Source organism: Cervus canadensis, chromosome 18, assembly GCF_019320065.1.
Source record: "Cervus canadensis isolate Bull #8, Minnesota chromosome 18, ASM1932006v1, whole genome shotgun sequence".
NCBI classification, from domain to species: domain Eukaryota; kingdom Metazoa; phylum Chordata; class Mammalia; order Artiodactyla; family Cervidae; genus Cervus; species Cervus canadensis.
The window spans coordinates 25,720,651-25,741,284 of NC_057403.1; the positions used below are offsets into that span (position 1 = coordinate 25,720,651).

General features: G+C 35.5%; 1 protein-coding gene and 1 non-coding gene across 23 annotated transcripts in view; one reads left to right on the forward strand and one right to left on the reverse strand.

The window, feature by feature from the left end:
• The window catches only part of ZNF568 (zinc finger protein 568), a 25,004-nt gene extending 5,238 nt beyond the window's left edge, over positions 1-19,766 (forward strand). For 14 of the 22 annotated variants that reach the window (XM_043437328.1, XM_043437323.1, XM_043437329.1 and 11 more), the window contains 4 exons: positions 2,232-2,290; positions 11,582-11,708; positions 11,969-12,067; positions 15,308-19,766. In XM_043437328.1, coding sequence (XP_043293263.1) covers positions 2,276-2,290; positions 11,582-11,708; positions 11,969-12,067; positions 15,308-16,890 — 1,824 coding nt within the window. In that variant the 5' untranslated portion in view covers positions 2,232-2,275 and the 3' untranslated portion in view covers positions 16,891-19,766. Of the gene's footprint in view, positions 1-2,231; positions 2,291-4,239; positions 4,394-11,581; positions 11,709-11,968; positions 12,068-15,307 lie in introns of all 22 variants that reach the window. The other 8 variants (XM_043437337.1, XM_043437331.1, XM_043437334.1 and 5 more) reach the window with 3 other exon arrangements.
• LOC122421827 lies at positions 4,724-4,850 on the reverse strand. Its single transcript, XR_006263636.1, has one exon. It is a non-coding gene; the product is annotated as a small nucleolar RNA SNORA25 (small nucleolar RNA).
• Positions 19,767-20,634: the final 868 nt, after the last annotated feature.

Here is a 20,634-nt window from a genome sequence, read left to right on the forward strand (position 1 = left end):
TGACTGTTGTTGTGTTTTGTTTGTTTTGTTTTATAATTTTGCTGTACCAGGTCTTAGTTGAGGCATTTGGGATCTAGTTCTCTGACCAGGGATCAACCCTGGGCCCCCTGCTGTGGGACCATGGAGTCTTAGCCACTTGACCACCAGGGAAGTCCCTTTGTCAATGGTTTTTATTCACTTGACAGGTGCTTTTTAAATAGATTTTTCATGTAATTTCTATTTATCTTAAATACATTTAGATTTTTTTTTAAGTGCTGTTAAATATATAACTATAAACAAAAGTTTCCTGTTCCATTCCTTCCCATGCCCTCTTCCCACTAGCCATCAGCAACTACTTGGAACATTTTTTTTCTGGATATTCTGGTATTCAGCTCTGCTTTCCTGAATAACATCCTCATACCGCTAATGTTTGATTTCTGTCTTAGATATTTCCTATTGACTTTTGACAGTGGAGGTGAGGATTTATCTCTGTTTTCTGCCTAACCCCTTCCTCATCACCCTCTCCCCATCCTGACTCCCACCCACTCTTCTTTCCCTTCTTTATAATATGGTGTTTTGTTGGAGGTTGAAGGTTGACCAGTGTCAGGATCTATATGCATTTTCTTTTGAGGTAGTCAATTTTCCCAGCAAGAAGTCCTAGACAGATTGAGGAGTATAAGCTGGAATGCTGAGAGGCAAACAAAGGAAAAAAGTTGAGGGGAGTACCTCATCTTTCAATCTGACAACTTTCACTTAATTCCCTTATTTTCTCTACATTGCTTCAGGCCCACCTTATATTTAGTTCCTTGTTTTTCAGCCTCACCCCAATCTCCTGCTTGCAGAAGTAACTAGTGCCTCTATTCCTGAGCCTTTGAAGTGTTCTGCCATGGTTTCCCCAACCTGAAGCTCAGTTAAGCTTCACCCTTCTCTAAGTTAGAAACCAGTCATTTGTCTGCTCTCTAGCTTTCAAAATTTTGTTGACATCTCTCTCTCTTTTTTTTTTTTTTACTTTTATTTGCGTTTATTTTTTGCAGCATTTATTCCCGGGCCATAAGTTTGTGTTTCTTCAGTTTCTTCTGGGATATCTTTTTCTTCTGTGCAACATTGTCTTCTGGTTTAGGAACAATCCATTCTTTTTCAGTAAGGATCATCTCAGTGTGGCAGGGAGAGCTCATGTATGGGTTGATCCAACCATGAGCTCTGTAAGTCCTGCGCTGCATCTTGGGGGCTTTGTTCACCTGGATGTGCTCAATGACCAGAGAATCTACATCTAACCCCTTAAGTTCAGCATTATTCTCTGCATTTTTGAGCATGTGCAGTAAAAATTCAGCACTCTTTTTGGGCCACTGACCCTGCGTCCAGCCCCACTGTTTGGCCTGTGCACATCTACCAACTCCACCTTTATAACAACGGAATGGCACACATTGCTTCTTTAAAGTGACACCCTTCAGATACTTGGTGGCTTTTCTGATATGCATATCCTTTATGGCCTGGGCAGTTTCACGAGTGTTCTTTAAGTGAACACAAAGATTTGAACCTCTTGATTTGCATGATTTTGTGGGGTTTTCTGGGTCGAGTGAATAGCCCACCATTTTTAGAGGTCACCTGAGGCTGCTTACCGGAAAAGGAAGTGTTGACATATCTTATCTGTCAAAGTCTTCTATATTCTTTGTCCTTGTGGGATTTTCTTCTTTTGTTTCTTTCATTTTGCTTGTGTTTCAGAGAGAACAGAGATAAATACAAGTGTTCAGTCTTTGATTTCTAACCTGAAGGACCTGAATATTTTAGGGTAAAAAATGTCAATTAAGTTATTTTAAAATGTCTTTAGAATTCTAACTGTATTTCATTTCATCATATGAATATTCCTCAGTACCTATAACCTGTCTATGATTAAAGTCTTTCCAGATTCTTTATAGTACTTCATAAATAATTTAATCCTTAAATCTCTGTAGTATTTATTATTATGTACTTAATATGTCTCCTATTAGGAATAGAATCCTTATATCAGGATCCTATGGAAATAGATTCATTGGGCACCCTAGACTTAGCCCTCTAGAAATTCCCGTAGAATTCTATAGGATTAAATTATAAGCCATCTGTGTACATTTCAGTGTGTCTGTAGCCTGGTGGTGGTTAATATTTCTTAAAGATCTGAGGGTCATTACAGGTAATCTTGTAGCTGGTGTTGAAGATTTCTGTAGTCCTTTATCTGGAGCTTTAAAGTAAATAGGTTTTTATTTCTTTTTCCTCAGCTTGGCATTCTCCAGACTCTGCCCTTTTCCAGGAAGAAGAGGATATGGCCAGTTCTCTTGTATGTTTTAAGCATGTATTTGTTTCCTGTATTATTTTACAACGCAGTTGCAATGAGTTACCTTAACCTACCAGTAAGTTGGAAAAAAATGAGTCAAAAATCATGGTGAGGAAAAACACAGCTAGAAGATCAGAACCAGGGGAGATGTGAGATATGGCTATGCATAAACAGGTCCATACAGGGTTATAAAACTTGAGTTCAAATTTGAATATGATCTGGAGAAGCAAAAGCAAACTGACACATAAAGTTCATCTGATAGTTTACACTGTTTTGGAGGAAAAACGCTTATAATTCAGGAAAGAAAAAAACTTTTCATTGACACCCAGATCAAAAAGAAATCCAAAACAATTCCATAATTCTAATGATTTTAAGCTCAGTTTATTAAAAGTCCTTCTTGTTCATAGATTAAAAATTAGAAGTATATGGAAGAGTAATTTGACTACTTCTTTAAAATGATCTAATATTTTCTTCAGTTGAGATTTTTAAAGTTGAGCTAAAATATATACTAATATTCTACGACAAAATTTTTTGTAGTTCTGATATCCATAGCTCTTCTTTTTTTTTTCTTCATTTTTTTTTTATGACCTCAAAAGATAACAGTATTCTTCATATTTTTACAAAATGACTCATTTTCCTCTGCTATTGATTCTTTTTGTTTCCAACTCTTTGGAATCCCTCACGCTCTTATATTTTAAATATTTTCCACTTCACTGGCTCTTTTTTTCTTAGCTCATATCTTTTCCATCTTGAAACACACAGACATACTTCTATTGACCGTATGATCATGTGGCTCATCCAGTTATTTCTCCTTTTGGCAGAGTGATTTTTCTGGGCCTAGACAGACTTGGGTTCAAGTCTTGGCTGAATGACTTACTAAGTGCAGGATTATGGGCAAGTTTCTTAATCTCTTTGGCCTTAGTTGTGTCATCTGTAAATGGAGATAATGATAGTACCTATACCATAGGAATACTGGGAGGGCTAAATGCACACAAGTGCTCCATAAGTGATAAATATTGTTAATAATTATTAGCTATATAACTTTCTTTTCTTCATTGGCCTACTTTTTTAGTTTAGCATATAAAACTGATAAAAGAGAAGATGCCTTATTTGTGTTCACAAAATTAATCCTTCTCTTCAATCAACCTGCCATAAACACTGTAATAAGGCAAAACTGTAAACAGTTTTTATAATACAGAAGTATATTGGAACTTTCCAGGCGGTCCAGTAGTTAAGACTCCACCTTTCACTGTTGGGGCACTGAGGTCCCATATGCCTCAGCATGTGGCCAAAAATTAAAAAAAAAAAAACGACTAATAATTCTTAAAAATCAGTAATTAAGAATATAGATAATTGGGTGAAGAATATGAGCAAGCAGTTGGAAAAACTGCAAGTGACCAGTAAATATTTTAAAATATCGTAAAAATGTCACAAAGAAACACTGTCAGATTTGTAGATACATTTTTTTTAGATGTATTTTGAATTCATGGGTAATCATTATCCTTTAGAGGATTCCAAATAGTTCATTGTGAATTTTCTTTAGAAAGTAAAAACCTGGAGGTAATGAATTGTGATCTACATATAGGATACTCTAAACTTTTAAAAAATTCATGTAAAATAAATAAATAATAAAAAATTCATGTAGTTCCTCTCAGATACCAGAGTCAGACGTTTTGGTCTGGATTATCAAATAGAAATGGACAGCCTATATTTCTGGGCATGCAGACCTAAATTCATTCTAGAATATGGTTAACATTATATTCCATGGCAGCTTTTATTTATATTTGAATAGACTACTTAGCAGGTAAAAAAATCTTCTACAGCAATAAGTATAATAGCTTTATTGAGTACCTATTATGTACTAGTTATTTTGTGTTATAAACTTTACATAGCTTATTTCCTGTTATCATTACCAGAAGCTTGTGAAGTCGATATTATTTTAATTTTTACAGAAAAAGGAAATGAAGCACAGAGATTAAGAAACTTTTATAACTTCATGCATCAAGTGTATAATAAAGACAGGATTCAAACCCACTCAGCCTGACTCTAGGACCACACTCCTATGATAACTCTACAAATGGAAATCTACTCCTGAGTGAAAGAAATGTAAATTTTACCAATTGACTGTTCATATTATTTGTCCATTATATGTTGTTAGTCCTTTTTCTACTTGAAATTAAGGAATTTTAAGAATGCCTGCTTCAGCATTAGGATTTATGTGGGTATCTTCTAATTTATCAGTTACATATTATCATGTATCTTTTGTTGTATATAAACTTTAAATTTGAATAGTTATATCTACCCTATGACAAGTATGACATACAATAAGAATTCAATCAAAATTAATATGCAACATTAATTTTTATTGTTGTTAAACTTGGGGGACATTTATTTTTACTTCCCTATATCACCAGTCCTTTATATGAGCGGTTAAATCTTATTATCTCCTTAGGAAAACATAGCACTGTTGAGTGACTGTTACATTCTATGGAGAACTTCAATCTTTGGTCATAGCATTAAGAGCTCCCGGTTTTGGTCTTATAAGCCCTCTTTGAAATGACCTGTGCCACATTAATGAAATCTTCTTTCATGAGTTGCCAATGTTGTCTTTTCTAAGATAGCTTTCTTAATATTACAATGTAGAGATAGTTTCTTTTCAAACCTTTGTTTTTTATATTTAGTCTTTGATCCACCTGGAATTTAATTTTGTAATTGATCCAAGGTAGGAATTGGCTGCTAATTATATTAGTAAAATTATTTTTGCATGTAGGAGACCAGTTGTTCCAATACTGTTTGTTAAGTACTTCGTGATGCCACTCTTATCATATATGTGCTTAATCATTTCTAGGCTATTTATTTTTTAAAGGTTTATTTATTTATTTATGGCTGCACTGGTCCTTCATTGCTGCGCTCAGGCTTCTTAGTTGTATAGAAAGCGGAGGCTACTCTTCGTTGCGGTACTAGGGCTTCTCATTGCAGTGGCTTCTCTTGTTGCTGAGCTCAGGCTCTGGAGCATGCAGGCTTCAGTTATTGTTGCATGTGGGCTCAGTGCATAGACTTAGTTGCTCCCTAGCATGTAGGATCTTCCCTGGACCAGGGATCAAACACATCTCCCCTCTGTTGGCAGGTGGATTCTTTACCACTGAGCCACCAGGGAAGCCCATTTCTAGGCTTTTTATTCTGTCTTTAGTCTATTTGTCTACATCTATACCAGTACTGTACTCTGTGTGTGTAAATGTGTTTACATTGTTTTAATTACTTTAACTTTATAATAACCCTGTTTGATTGACAGGGATCTGCACAGTGTTCTAGTTTTTAAGAAATTTCTCAGCTACTTTGGGACCTGTGTGCTTCTCTTTGAATTTTAAAATCAGTTTATTTCCTATCTCAGGAAAAAAACCCATTGGGATTTTAGTTGGAATTGCAAAGAATTATAGACTACAGACCTTCCTGACTTACATCTGTTAAACCCATCATAATTTGAAAATATTATAAATTGAAAATATATTTAATAAAATGAAATAAAAATTAAAAAAGAAAATATATTTAATAATATTTAACACATCTAACCTTATGTTTCCACAAGTTCAGCAATGGAAAGTAATCAAGACTTTATGTGAAACCACCCACTATGGATGCAAGGCTTTTTGGAAAGCCCTTTGGAATTTATTGCAAAGTTTGTGTGTAAGCAAAGGAATAAAAATGGTGGTGGTTCAGGGTATCAAATCATGTGACACATGTTTACAAAATAATTCTAGAACAGCGTCACCCCCTCCTCCACTAGTTAGACCCATTCAACACCGAGGAAGCAACGTGGAAGAGGATTGGCAAATTAATTTTAAAAAGATGCCCAAGTCCAGAAGATACAAATATTTATTAGTAATGGTAGACACATTCGCTGGATGAATAGAAACTTTTCCCACACAGAACAGGTCTCGGAGGTAACAAAAAACTTGCTTTAGGAGATAATCCCACATTTCGGATTATCTCAATCTATACAAAGTGATACTGGACCTGCCTTACTCAACAAGTACCTGAAACCTTGGGGATAAAATATTCCCTTCAAGCATCATGGAGACCCCAACCCTTTGTGGAAAAAATGAGCAATATTTTGACGCAAACTATAGCCAGATTCCCTCCTCCAGGGAGGAATTTGGCTATAGTTCCAAATTCCACTCCAGTATTCTTGCCTGGAGAATCCCATGGACAGAGGAGCCGGTGGGCTACAATCCATAGGGTGGCAAAGACTCAGACATGACTGAAGGGACTTAGCCTGCACATCTAACCTACCAAACATCATAGCTTAATTTAGCCTACCTTAAGTATGCTCAGAACACTTACATTAGCTTATAGTTGTGGAAAATCATCTAACACAAAGCCTATTTTATAGTAAAGTGTTGAAAATCACATGTGATTTATTGAATACTGTAGTGAAAATGAAAAACAGAATGGCTGAGTGGGTACAGAATAGTTGTAAGAGTTTATTGGTTGTTTACTTTTGTGATCACCCGGCTGACTGGGAGCTATGGCTTGCTGCCACTGCCCAGCATCACCTGTGAATATTCTACTACATATAGCTAACATGAGAAAAGATTAAAAATTTGAGGTATCTACATTTTCTTCACTTTCTCTCCATTGTAAAGTTGAAAATTTATAAGTCAAACTACTGTACATTAGGGACTATCCGTAATCAGAGAACAATTGAAACATTTTTTCTATCACAAAGATGTTTCATTTTAAGAAAATCCACTAATATAATGTATCATATTCAAGAGAAAATATAATCAGCTTCATAGAACTGCTAATTTTTCTTAAATCAGAATGTGAGACTTTTAGGAGGATTTTTTTTTTAATTTAAATTATTTATTTATTTTACAAGAGGATATATTTATAAAATAGAAGTAAAAGGATACTTCCTTAACATGATACTTTAAAAAATTATTCTACATACATAATAAGCTAAAAGCCAGAATCATATTTACTGTGGAAAATGAGACATATTCCTACTAAAGTCAGGAATGTGACCAGATTGCTCATGCTACCACATTTATTTACTAAAATTCTATATACGTATAGGGCTTCCCTCATAGTTCAGTTGGTAAAGAATCTCCCTGCAATGTAGATCTGGGGTTTGATTCCTGGGTTGGGACAATCCTCTGGAGAAGGAAATGGCCACCTACTCCAGTATTCTCACCTAGAGAATCCCATTGGGAGAGGGTCCTGGCAGGCTACAGTCTGTGGGGTTGCAAGAGTTGGACATGACAGCAACTAAACCACCACCACCACTATATACCATATAGAAAAGAGAAAAAAGATAAAAGTTAGGAAGGTGCATACAAAATTATTATGTCTAGATGATACATTTATGTGTGTGTGCACCTGAAGATGAAACGAGAAAACAGTATGGACACAAAATTAATATGCAAAAATTAATAGCATTTCTATATATTAATACAAACCACAACCAGTTCAGAAATAAAATGGAAGCTGGGAATTCCCTGGCAGTACAATGGTTAAGACTCAGCACTTTCACTGACATGGTCAGAATTCAGTCCCTGGTTGGAGAACTAAGATCCTGAAAACTCTGTGATGCAGCCAAAAAATATATAAATTTTAAAAATGAATAAAATAAAATGGAAGAAAGATGTTAAGAGTAGAAATAAAATCCTAAAGGAAAAAAAGATGTATATGAGAGAAAGAAACCTTTAAAACATTGCTGAGACCTAGAAGAGGATTTGAGTAAATTTTTAATATATACTTTTTAAAAATAAAATCATCATTGTTAAATCAATATGAATTCTCTTTAATCTTCAGATTTATTGAAATCTCAGATATTCTAAATATGCCTTTTAGAATAAGGCAGTTTTGTTCAAGCTGAGTGTAGAAGACATTTGGAAAATAAAAATGTATATAATATCCAAGAAAAAAAAAATACTGTGTGTTATGCTCCAAGTTTTAGAAAGAATAACATTTATTTAATATTTGTATAACTTTAAGGAAAAAATATCCTTTTACAAAAAGTTGCCAGTCAGCATATACACCATAGAATTGACATGTAATTACCTTTATGCCTTCACTGTAAACTTTATTTTTTAAAAAGATTTATCATCTCAAGTATCTTAAAAATGAAGAAGAAGGAGACTGCTGTGATTACCAGCAGGACCTCTGGAAGTGTTAAGATTTCCTGTTAGGGCTAGGGTGATTCTCATCTTTTTCTTGGTTGTGTCTAATAGGAAAAGGAACAAAAATTTAATGACACAAACTAAATTTATGTTTTTTGACAGTCCCCTTTGTTCCTTGCTCCAAATATGGAATTCTTGGCATATATACATGTAAAGAGCATCAATATTTTAGGAAAATAGACTTTGTTATAAAACACTGATTCATCATTGTATACAGTTAGAAATTAACCCATATTTACTTTTGTTTCTTGTTTTGCAGTTTCTGTCAGGTCTTTTTTGATATGAAATTTATCCTCATACACTAGTTAGTGGGAAAGATGTTCTAATGGTAATTTACTAGAGGTAGTGAAAAATACAGTTGTTGTTGTTCCCTAATTTTTTAATGGTTCATATTCCATGAAAAGTGAAAGTGTTAGTCACTCAGTCATGTCCGACTCTTTGCGACCTTATGGACCATAGCCTGCCAGGCTCCTCTATCCTTGGAATTCTCTAGGCAAGAGTACTGAAGTGGGTAGCCATTCCTTCTCCAGGGGATCTTCCTGGCCCAGGGATGGAACCCGGATCTCCTGCATTACAGGTGCATTCTTTACTGTCTGAGCCAACAAGAAAGCCCAATAAGGGTTATTTATTCCTGGAACATTTATTAAATGGTTACTGGGTGCCAGACTCGGTTCTGAGTTTTTCACGTTTTTTTGGTCTCATTTAGTCCTCATAACAACCCTTTGAGGAAAATGCCACTTTACAGATGAGGTTCAAATTTGGCTATTTGTTGAGTTCACACAATTAGTTAAAAAAAGAAAAATAATTTTTGGCTATGCTGAGAGTCTTACGGGAATCTTAGTTCCCTGATCAGGGATTGAACCTGGGCCAAGGCAGTGAAAGAACCAAGTCCTAACCACTGGACTTTCAGGGAATTCCCACACAATTAGTAAATTTTAAGGCCAGGATTTGAACTCATGATGTCAGATTCTACAGCCTGTTGACCAGTAAAAATATCTAAATCCAGTTTCATTTTGAGAGCTTAGTTCTTTGAAAAATTTTCAATCAAGTATGTATTAAATCAGGTTTCTTTTCAGCTTTTCTGCTGCTTTTCTGAGTAGAACAACAGGTCTTTATTCTTATGCAGGTTGACTTTGTGGACTTTGGGCTCTGCTTTGGGCTGCAGATCACCTGGTCTTGACACAGGCTGTGGGATGGGCTCCCAGCTCCTCCAGGTTGTGTTCATTCAGGTGAATGGGCAGCAGCTTCCTGGGGCAAGCTCTTCACTTGCCCGATCACTGGAGTACAAGGACCAAGTCAAAGGGTGTGTTAAAATACAAAATTCAACTTGAGTACATTTTGAAGATCTTACTGGCTTTATTCCATGATTCATGAATCAGAGAACTTCCAATCTAGCAGATATACAGGAACTTTGAGGATCTATACCAAGTTAATTTTACATACAGAGGGAACGGGGCAAGGAAGTTACAGTAGCAAAAAGCAGATTGGTTCTGGCCCGATTACTTTCCTTTAGGGGATGATAGGGTCTATCAGACAGATGACTTCACTAATGATCATCAGGTGATTTCTGCGTGACTAGTTTAATAGTCCAGTTCTAGGAGAGGCTGAGACTAATTAAGTCTCAGTTTGGTGACATGAGGCTTAGCATAAGTGACTCCATTTTGGGCCTGTTGTCTTGTTCTTAACAGATGTAAGCGTTTTTCTCATGAAAAAGTATTGGGTTTTGTCAAGTGCTTTTTCTGCAGCTGTTGAGATGGTCATATGAATTTGTTCTTTGTTCTGTCCATATTGTGTATTACATTAGTTTATTTTCAGATGTTAAATCAGTATTGCATTCCTGGGATAAATCCCACTTGGTAATGGTTTGTAACCATATATATATATATATATATATATATATATATATATATAAAGCAGTTTCAAGTTCACAGCAAAGTTGAGAGGAATGTACAGAGGTTCTCCATATACCCCTTGCCTCCACATGTGCATAGCCTCCCCCATTATCAACATCCCCCATCAGAGTGGTACAGTTGTTACAACTGATGGTCCTATATTGACATATCATGATCACCCAATGTCCAATAGTTTACATTCAGACTCACTCTTGGTGTTGTACAATCTATGGATTTGGACAAATGTATGTACCTGTATATATATGTGTGTGTATATATATATGGGGGCTTCCCTGGTAGCTCGGTTGGTAAAGAATGGTGTGTGTGTATATATATATATATCTGCCTGCAATGCAGGAGACCAGGGTTTGATCCCTTGGTCTGGAATATCTCCTGGAGAGGGGAATGGCAACCCACTCCAGGATTCTTGTCTGGAAAATTCCCTTGACAGAGGAGCCTGGTGTGCTACAGTTTATGGGTCACCAAGGGTCGGAAATGACTGAGCAAATAACGTATACACACACATATGCATGTATCCATCATTATAGTATCATACAGAATATTTTCACTGACCTAAAAATCCTCTGTGCTCTGTCTACTCATTTCTTTCCTCTTCTCCAACCCCGGTATCCACTTATCTTTTTACTATTTCTATAGTTTTGCCTTTTCCACAATGTCACATAGTGGAATCATACTGTAGATAGCCTTTTCAGGTCAGCTTCTTTCACTTAGTTACATGCATTTAAGATTCCTCCATGTCTTTTCATGGCTTGATAGCACATTTCTTTTTAGCACTGAGTAATATTCCTTTATCTGGGTGTACCACCATTTATTTACCCATTTACCGTCTGTCTTTATTACTTCCCTACTATTCCCATGTCCTCTTTCTTATTAGATCACACACCTGCTTGGACAGATTCTGAGCCTGTGAATCATATCTGTGTCACCTCTGTCACAGCCCAGTGCAAATCGGTGACAACTGTTTTCAGCTCCCTGCAAAATAAATGATGAATTAATAAGTTTGCTGATTCAGTATAACACACTCCTACAGGGTATTTCTATTATGGTATATTTTCCCCCACAGTATAAATACAAAATTAAGGATTTAGAAATTAGAAAACTTGATAAATGGTATCTGATCCCTGGATACTACTAAATGAGTTCTTGCATGTTTTGACCACAGTGTTTAGCTCTGATGACTTCAAATTGTGTTTTAACAGGAAACAGTGACATTTAAGGATGTGGCCGTGGACCTCACCCAGGAGGAATGGCAGCAAATGAAACCTGCTCAGAGGAACTTGTACCGTGATGTGATGCTGGAGAACTACAGCAACCTGGTCACAGTGGGTAAGGGTAGCTTTGCAGTCTTACCCAGAATTCTGTCTTTGAAATATGTGAAGATTTCAACTTGCCGTATGTCTTTAACTAGCATTTCCTTTTTTCATATGATTGTATGTGCTAGTCTTTAGAGTAAATGCTAATTATTTTGTGTCACTGTGAAAGTTCCTCCATCATCTTTCATAGGCCCTCAAGTCCCCAGGACTCAACCCAAGATCTGGATGGTTGTCTCCAGCATTAACATTCAAATCCTTTGCTGTCTCTCAAAATAGGTTGTCAAGTCACCAAACCAGATGTGATCTTCAAGTTGGAGCAGGAAGAGGAGCCATGGGTGGTAGAAGAAGAACTGCTTGGGAGGCACTGTTCAGGTGAATAAGTGAAAAGGCAGGTCTGAATGAGAAAGCCACATAGCAGTTGTTCAGGAGGTTGATACCATTTCACATTTTCCAAGATTTGCTTAAGTCTTCTAGAATGACAGAAGATATGAATGCCTTGAATTATGGTGACACTTCTACATACTATTCTTATGTTGCAGCTCTCTTCCTTTTTTCAAATTTTAACTACTACAACTTCCTAGCTCATTTACCCCCTTACTTTCAGGATTAGTGTCCCTTTCTGTGATCCTTAAGCTTTCTCATTCCTTTGTATTCACAGGTTTTCTTTTTTTGTGTGTTCACTATTTGAGTTAAATTTCCTTTCATTTCTTTTCTTCATTCTATTTTGAAAAGCTTCAGATTTCTTTTGTAACAATAACTCACACTTTCTGTTTTACTTCACAACTCTCACAATATAGCTTTGAAAGTCTCTGACTTACAACTTGTTACCTCCTCCTTGCTTATTCACACCTTTCATTCCTTTAATTTTTTTGAAATATAATATATGCACCCTTGGTTGAAAAATATTAACAATCCAAAAGGTAATATTAAAAATGAGTCTCTCTCTTACCCTTCACACTCAGTCCCTTTCTTTTCCAAGTTAAGTACCCTTTTTTTTCAGAGTTGTGCTGACTATTCTTATTTATTTCACCATATGAATTTTATTTTTTAATCTATTTTTTGTTTATTTGTTTTTTATTTTAAGGTGGAGGAGTTTATTAAAGGAATTATGGAATTTTTTTTTTTTTTTGTCTGTGCTGGGTCTTTGTTGTTATGTGGGTTTTCCTCTAATTTCAGCGAGCAGGGGCTTGCTTCTCTTCTTTGGTGTACACGGGCTTCTCATTGTGGTGGCTTCTCTTGTTGCAGAGCACGGGCTCTAGGGCACTCAGGCTTCAATAGCTGTGGCTCTTGGACTCTAGAGCACAGTCTCAATAGTTGTGACGCACGGGTTTAGTTGCTCAACAGCATGTGGGATTTTCTCAGATCAGGGATCCGACCCCATATCTTCTGCATTGACAGGTGGATTCTTTACCAACTGAGCCACCAAGGAAGCCCCTTCACTGTATGAATTTTAGATTTAACTATTTCCAGAGAAAAGCCTGTTGGATTTTTTTCCTGGGAATGTGTTAGAGGTATAAATGAACTTTCAGAGAACTGACATCTTTATAGTGTCAAGGTTTTCTATCCAAGAACATGTTCTCTGTCTTTGTTCAGATCTGCCTGTTTTGTATCCTTCAGAAATGCTTTCCAAGGTTTCCTTTATACCTTTTGTAAATCTCTTGCTAAGTTTATACCTAAGTAATAGATGAGAAAAAAAGCAGTGCTAACGGAATTGGAAAGGACCCTATAAAACCATCTTTATTTACAGATGATAAGATGATATCCCTTAAAACACAAGAGAATCAACTTCAACAAACTTTAAGAGAATTCAGTGATATGGTCAGGTATCAAATTAACAAGTAAAAATCAGTTGTTTTCATGTATACTTCAATAACCAAGTAGAAGATATAAGGAAAAGCAAACCACATTAATAGTTGTAACAATAGAGATAAAATACTATTCTGGACATGGGCATAAAACAATAAAAAAAAAAAAAAAAAAAGTCCTGTCTTCAGGGAGCTTATAATTTAGTGGGAACTAGAGTTCCTGAGATTTTGAAATTAAGAAAATATCTTTTTTAAAAAAACCTTTTTATTTAGTTGATAGTTGGCTATGTAGAAAATTCTTAGGCCATACTGTCTTCTCTAGAGGTTTTTATATACAGTTTCCTGAAGACTTTAGATAGTCCTCTACTGCTTCTTGGATTTGAGTGTTGCTTGGAGAAATCTGAAGCCTGATTGTTTTCCTTCATACATGACTTGATTTGTTTGTCTGGATGCCCATAGGTTTGTTTTTCTTTAAAGCTTTAGAACTTTATGAGGCTTATTGATCAGTCAATATCAGTTTTTCCTTTCAGCTTGTATATTCATATTTTTTGGTTCTTGTAGTGTCATATAGATCTGAATAACTGTCATTACTCATCTTTGAATAAGGATATTTTCTGCTGGACCCACTGTTTACTGACGAAGTATTGGAGATTGTCTAGAAGAATACTCTGAGCTAGTAGGAAGCCTCTGTTGCTTGTATCGACTTCCTCTGTCATACAGAGTTTTGTGTTAAGAGTTGGTTTTCCCTTTACTTCTTCTGAATCAGAGATTGTCAGTTGCATGCTTTCTCTAACACTCAGTTTCTCTTCTACCTTCCTATGTCAATATCCTGCTTATACAAGAATAATAGCTATTTGCATCTCTGCAGAATTTGCATCTGTTTAGCTCTGTCTTTCCTACCTTTTGACAGGGCCAGAACAAGATGATTATGTTCCACCAGGCAGTCTTAACACATCCAGATTCCATTGTTGTGAAAAATGACTCATTCATTCTGTCCACAGAGTGTGCCTTCTGTTTTGGAGAACTGTTCACCATGCTTTCTATCTGAGACAAGAAAAACAGCCACTGTCTCTTGGTTTCTTTCCCACCTATTTCTGTCTATCCTCTGACTTTCCTTATACTTTAGAATTGGAGTTTAGCTGCCTTTTGGTATAATTGAAGACATATTTCATTTTCTGTTTATTCTTCATGTCTGCAGAGAGGAGAGAAGATAGACATGTTTAATTCCACCATGTTGAAACAGGAGATTCTCTTCTGTATTTGATCCTATGGATCACCCTTCTTGGAAATGTCTTCTTTACTCTTCTCTATAGGATTCTGATTTCTCCTCCATTTGTTTATTTTTTTCTTATTCCCTTATGAACTGTGTTTTACATAATTCCTCTTCTCCAGCCCTCAAGAACATTATTGAAACTAGTTTAAAATTACATATGGACTCCTTTTTCCTTTATGTATCTTCATGATGTAGATGTGTTCCTGCCTTCAAATCAGTATATAACTCCAGACTTGAAATTCATCCTCTTTTTTTTTCAGCCCCACTCTTCTCCCTGCCTTTCAAGTACCTAAATCCTCCATTTGTGTGTGTGTGTGTGTGTGTGTGTGTGTGTGTATGTGTTCGTGCTACGTGGCATGCAGGATCTTAGTTCCCCGACCAGGGATCGAACTTGCACCCCCTGCAGTGGAAGTACAGAGTCTTAACCACTGAACTGCCAGGGAAGTCCCCCCACTGTAGCAAATTTCTGAAATGTTATCAATAGAGCAGTAGGAGAAATATTCAAAAGTAATAATTTTTGGTCCTCCATTTTAGAAGTTTGGAAAGTTGATGAACAGATCAAGAAGCAACAGGAAACCCTTGTGAGAAATGTCACATCCATCTCCAAGAAAGCTCTGATTAAGGAAAATGTCCTTGAATATAAAAATGTTGCAAAAGTATTTCCTCTGGACTCAAACATTGTTACTTCAAGACAAAAGTTCTATGAATGTGACTCACTTGATAAGGATTTTGAACATGGTTTAGACTTATTTAGTTATGAGAAAGGCTTTATGAAAAAGAAAAGTTATGAATGTAATAAGTATGGGAAACCATTTTACCATTGCTCATCCCATGTCATAACCCCCTTTAAGTGTAATCAGTGTGGACAGGACTTTAATCATAGATTTGACCTCATCAGACATGAGAGAACTCATGCTGGAGAGAAACCCTATGAATGTAAGGAATGTGGAAAAGCTTTCAGTAGGAAGGAAAATCTTATTACACATCAAAAAATTCATACTGGGGAAAAACCATATAAGTGTAATGAATGTGGAAAAGCTTTCATTCAGATGTCAAACCTTATTAGACACCAGAGAATTCATACTGGAGAGAAACCTTATGCATGTAAGGATTGTTGGAAAGCTTTCAGTCAGAAATCAAATCTCATTGAACATGAGAGAATTCATACTGGAGAAAAACCCTATGAATGTAAGGAATGTGGAAAAGCCTTCAGCCAGAAGCAAAATCTTATTGAGCATGAGAAAATTCATACTGGTGAGAAACCTTATGCATGTAATGAATGTGGTAGAGCTTTTTCTCGGATGTCATCTGTTAATCTACATATGAGAAGTCACACAGGGGAGAAACCCTATAAATGTAATAAATGTGGAAAAGCCTTCTCTCAATGCTCAGTATTTATTATACATATGAGAAGTCATACAGGTGAGAAACCCTATGTATGTAGTGAATGTGGAAAAGCATTCTCTCAAAGTTCATCCCTTACTGTACACATGAGAAATCATACAGCTGAGAAGCCCTATGAATGTAATGAATGTGGAAAAGCCTTCAGCCGGAAAGAGAATCTCATTACACATCAGAAAATTCATACCGGAGAAAAACCTTATGAATGTAATGAATGTGGGAAAGCTTTTATTCAGATGTCAAACCTCATCCGACACCAGAGAATTCATACTGGTGAAAAACCCTATGCATGTACAGTATGTGGGAAAGCCTTTAGTCAGAAATCAAATCTCACGGAACATGAAAAAATTCATACTGGAGAGAAACCCTATCATTGTAATCAATGTGGAAAAGCTTTCAGTCAGAGACAAAACCTCCTTGAACATGAAAAAATTCATACTGGAGAGAAACCATTTAAATGTAATGAGTGCGGTAAAGCTTTTTCTCGAATCTCATCCCTTACTCTTCATGTTAGAAGTCATACAGGGGAGAAACCGTATGAATGTAATAAATGTGGAAAAGCCTTCTCTCAATGCTCATTACTTATTATACATATGAGAATTCACACTGGTGAGAAACCCTATGAATGTAATGAATGTGGAAAAGCATTCTCTCAAAGAGCATCCCTTTCTATACATAAGAGGGGTCATACAGGTGAGAAACGCCGAGTGTACTAAATGAATAAGACTTTTTAAAAAATTCAACCCAAGCTTTACTTAGCTTTAAGATATCTTGGCATAATCTAAAAAAATGTGCAAGATTCTTATGAAAAAATTGTAAAGCTTTATTGAAGGGCAAAAGATTTGCGTAAACGAGAGAATGTAGATGGAAAAACCCGATGGTATAAAATGTCAGTTCTTCCCAACTTAATCTATAGACCTACTAGAGTTCCAAACATCTAACAGGAATTTTTTAGGATCTTTATAAAATGATTCTAAACCTCATATGAAATAAAAGTCTATGGATTGCTGAGATAATACTGAAAAAGAACAGAGAGGACATACCTTCTACCATATACTACATGTATAGTGAAGTTATGGTCATTTAATAGTGTGTAATATTAGTACATTAATATGTAGGTAGAAAAGTTTTACAGAATAGAATGCCTAGAAATAAACCCATGAATATATGTGAACTTGTTGTGTATTAGGCATGACATCATGAATCAGTAGGAGGAATAGCCTAGTCAATGAAAATAGTTGGAGTACTTGAATCTCCATACTGGGGAAAATAAAATTACATACAACCTTGCAACATATAAAGAAACAGAATTCCAGAGGATTTGAACACTGAAATGTGAACAACCAAACTCTGAACTTCTTGGAAGGAAATAACAGGATGTTGTTTGTGACTTTGAGGCAGGGAAACATTTTTTAAAAGGACCCTGTAGTTTCTCTTCTGGATATACATCCTAAAGAAATTCACAACTATGCATAAGAAATATATATTATCTAAATAGAAAACAACCTATATATTGAAGGGATAATAGATAAATAAAATGTGATATTAAAATAATGGAATAGTATACAGCAGTTAAAAGTAATGAACTTGGTCTATATTGTGTAACATGGGTTGTTACCTAAAATAATGTTGAGTGGAAAAAAATTAAGATCTAGATGAAACATACTGTAAAATAACACTCATGTAAATTGGAGTGAAATCATTCACAAAGAATAGAACTATGTTTTTATTACTGAAATATGTATGTAAAACTATTTTAAATGGATTAAAAAGAACACATATCAAGTTATTGATAGTGTTGTCTCTAGCAGGAGATTAGGATTCAGGGTGTTGATCGAAGGGGGCTTTTAGCTTTACTTGTAATTTTTATGCCTTAAAAAGAGATGAATAGCATATAAAATAAATCTTAAAAGTTAATGATACATGATGGTGATATGGATGTCTTAATTTTGTTTTTGTACTTCAGACAATTTATGGGTTAGGGCATGACTATGCATAGAGGAAAGTGTTATAATAGATTCATGTGCTCTATCAGATGCTGAACTGTTTTATCAAAAATATTTCCAGAAAATTAGTAATTGAAAGTGATAATCCTGTTTACTATTTAATATGAAATTAGCATGTCTCATCAGTCTTGTGCTTTTTTTTCACATTCTTTATTTAGGACTTAATTTTCAACCAATTATATCTTAGATTCAAGAAGTATGTAATTATTTGTTAAAAATTTGAAAATCAGAGGGCAATGTGACAAATCAAATGTGATTTTTATTTAGAATTTTAGAGTATCATGATCTAATGATCTCTACTCTCTCAGTGTGTCTTGTTTTATTTGACAGCTTGTTGGATTCATAACTAATGAGTTAGTAATATGATTAGAGTCATTATGGAGAGAAAAAATTCTTGAGAAACTAACTCTACAATATTAATCTTCTTACTCTGTACATTTCCATACAACCAGCATAAGCATTAATATAATCATTAATTATTACAATATTTTGAAACAAGAAAACCTTTTTTCTTGAGATAGCCTTAAGCAATTATGTAAAATTGCTTCACTCTTAACCTATAGATCATTTTATTTCTTCTACAACCCTTGATTTATGTACCTATATCTAGTTTTGGTTGAAAGCAGTGTGTGGTCTAAGACCCTGAGCAGTAATAACAGTTCCTCTGAAAGGATCTCATTCTCTGTTAAACAATACATGAATCAGCCCTTCAGGTATTTTTTTTATTTACCATCTCTGCAGTATTACTTGATGCACAGAAAACCATTAGTGTCTTTTTTAAAAGGTGATTATGATTGGGAATATTGTTCAAAAGGAATCTTTTAGCTTTGAATGTTTGAATGTCAGTTGCATTTATTTGAAACTAATTTTACAAAATTAAATCATTCTCAGACTAAATTTATGAAGTACAAGCATGACTAAGCTCAGTTTTACTTCAGTTAGTCATTTTTGAAGATTGACAGTGACTTAGAATTATAAATAGCAGACACTGATATTTATGAAATCAGCAGTTTCCCAAAACTTAAATATCTAAATGTGTTGTCACTTCATAATCTCTTCTTTCATGGGTTTTGTGGTAAGTCCAATTTTGCAAGCACACTTTTTTTGTAGACTTTTTAAAAAGTACTTTTCAAAGTTCATGTTTTACACATACAACAAAATCTGTGTAAATATTTTTAGTTGCAAAAATTGGGGGGAGATCTAAACTTATTTTTCACTCTGATTTTCTTTTTCATGCTTCTTTATTTGGCTCATATCTCACTTTTTTTCTGTCCCATTCTTTACATAGCTTTGGAGTCAACAGAAATGTTTTAAATTTCCCTTACACTCACAACGAACACCTTAGGTGCCTTTTTAGCCTGTCCCGCTAAGAGTGGCTGGGCTGATTGGGTGAGATATAGTGCCTGAGAGTAAACCTGAATCTCAAGTCTAGGAAGGCTGCTTTACTGTTATGTCAACAAGAAGATGATCTTGTCTCTGTTAATTAATTTTTTTCCTATCCTGAAGAGTAGAAATAAGGTCTAAGTCACTGAGATAACATGTAAAAAAAAATCAATCAAATCACAATAAATCCCTCTCCACTTGGATACACATGAACTGTTACTGCCTGATAATTTCCATTCTAGATTTTAGACTTAATTTGAAGTTACTGATATGAAAGATAAGGAAAAGAGAGCTAAAGGAAAACTACAATTTTGTGGACAGCACCAGCTGGATGGTCACCAGTTGCTAAAAATGCAGCAGACTAAGGAGAAATGTTTGGGAGTAAAGGTAGGAGGATGGAATTGAGTCATATTGTGGACATTCTTTTACCTGTAATTTGCCCGAGGCAGATCTTGAGATAAGAATTCCTACACAAGTGATTTATTAAGGAAGTGCTCCCAGAAAGAGTGGGAAAGGCATGAAGGAAGCGGGACAGGAAAGAAGTGAAGGGTGTCATCTCCAGCTGTAGTCCTGCCATCTGTCATTTCAGCCAGATCACTAAGGGCATTCTAGAATGTAAGCTCTGCCTTATACTCCCCTCTCTCTTTGCTAACTGCTGAAAATCTTTGACTGCTGCCTCAACTCTAGGAACCTGCAACTCTTACTATTATTTTTTAAAGGTTTTTTTTTTTTTTTTTAAGTTTTATTTATTTGGTTGCACTGGGTGTTAGTTGTAACATATGGGACCAGGAATCAAACCCAGGCCCCCTGCATTGGGAGTGCAAAGTCTTAGCCACTGGACCACCAGGGAAGTCCCTCTAAAGTCTTTTAAGGAGAAGTTTTAACAGCAAAATTGAGGGGAAGGTACAGTGGTTTCCCATATACCCCCTGCACCTCCTGGCCATCCCATTACCAACATCCCTCACCAGAGTGGTATATTTGTTACAATCAATGGACCTACACTGACACATCATAACCAATCCAAGTTCACAGTTCAGCCTCAGAATTCACTCTTTGTTTGTATGTTCATGA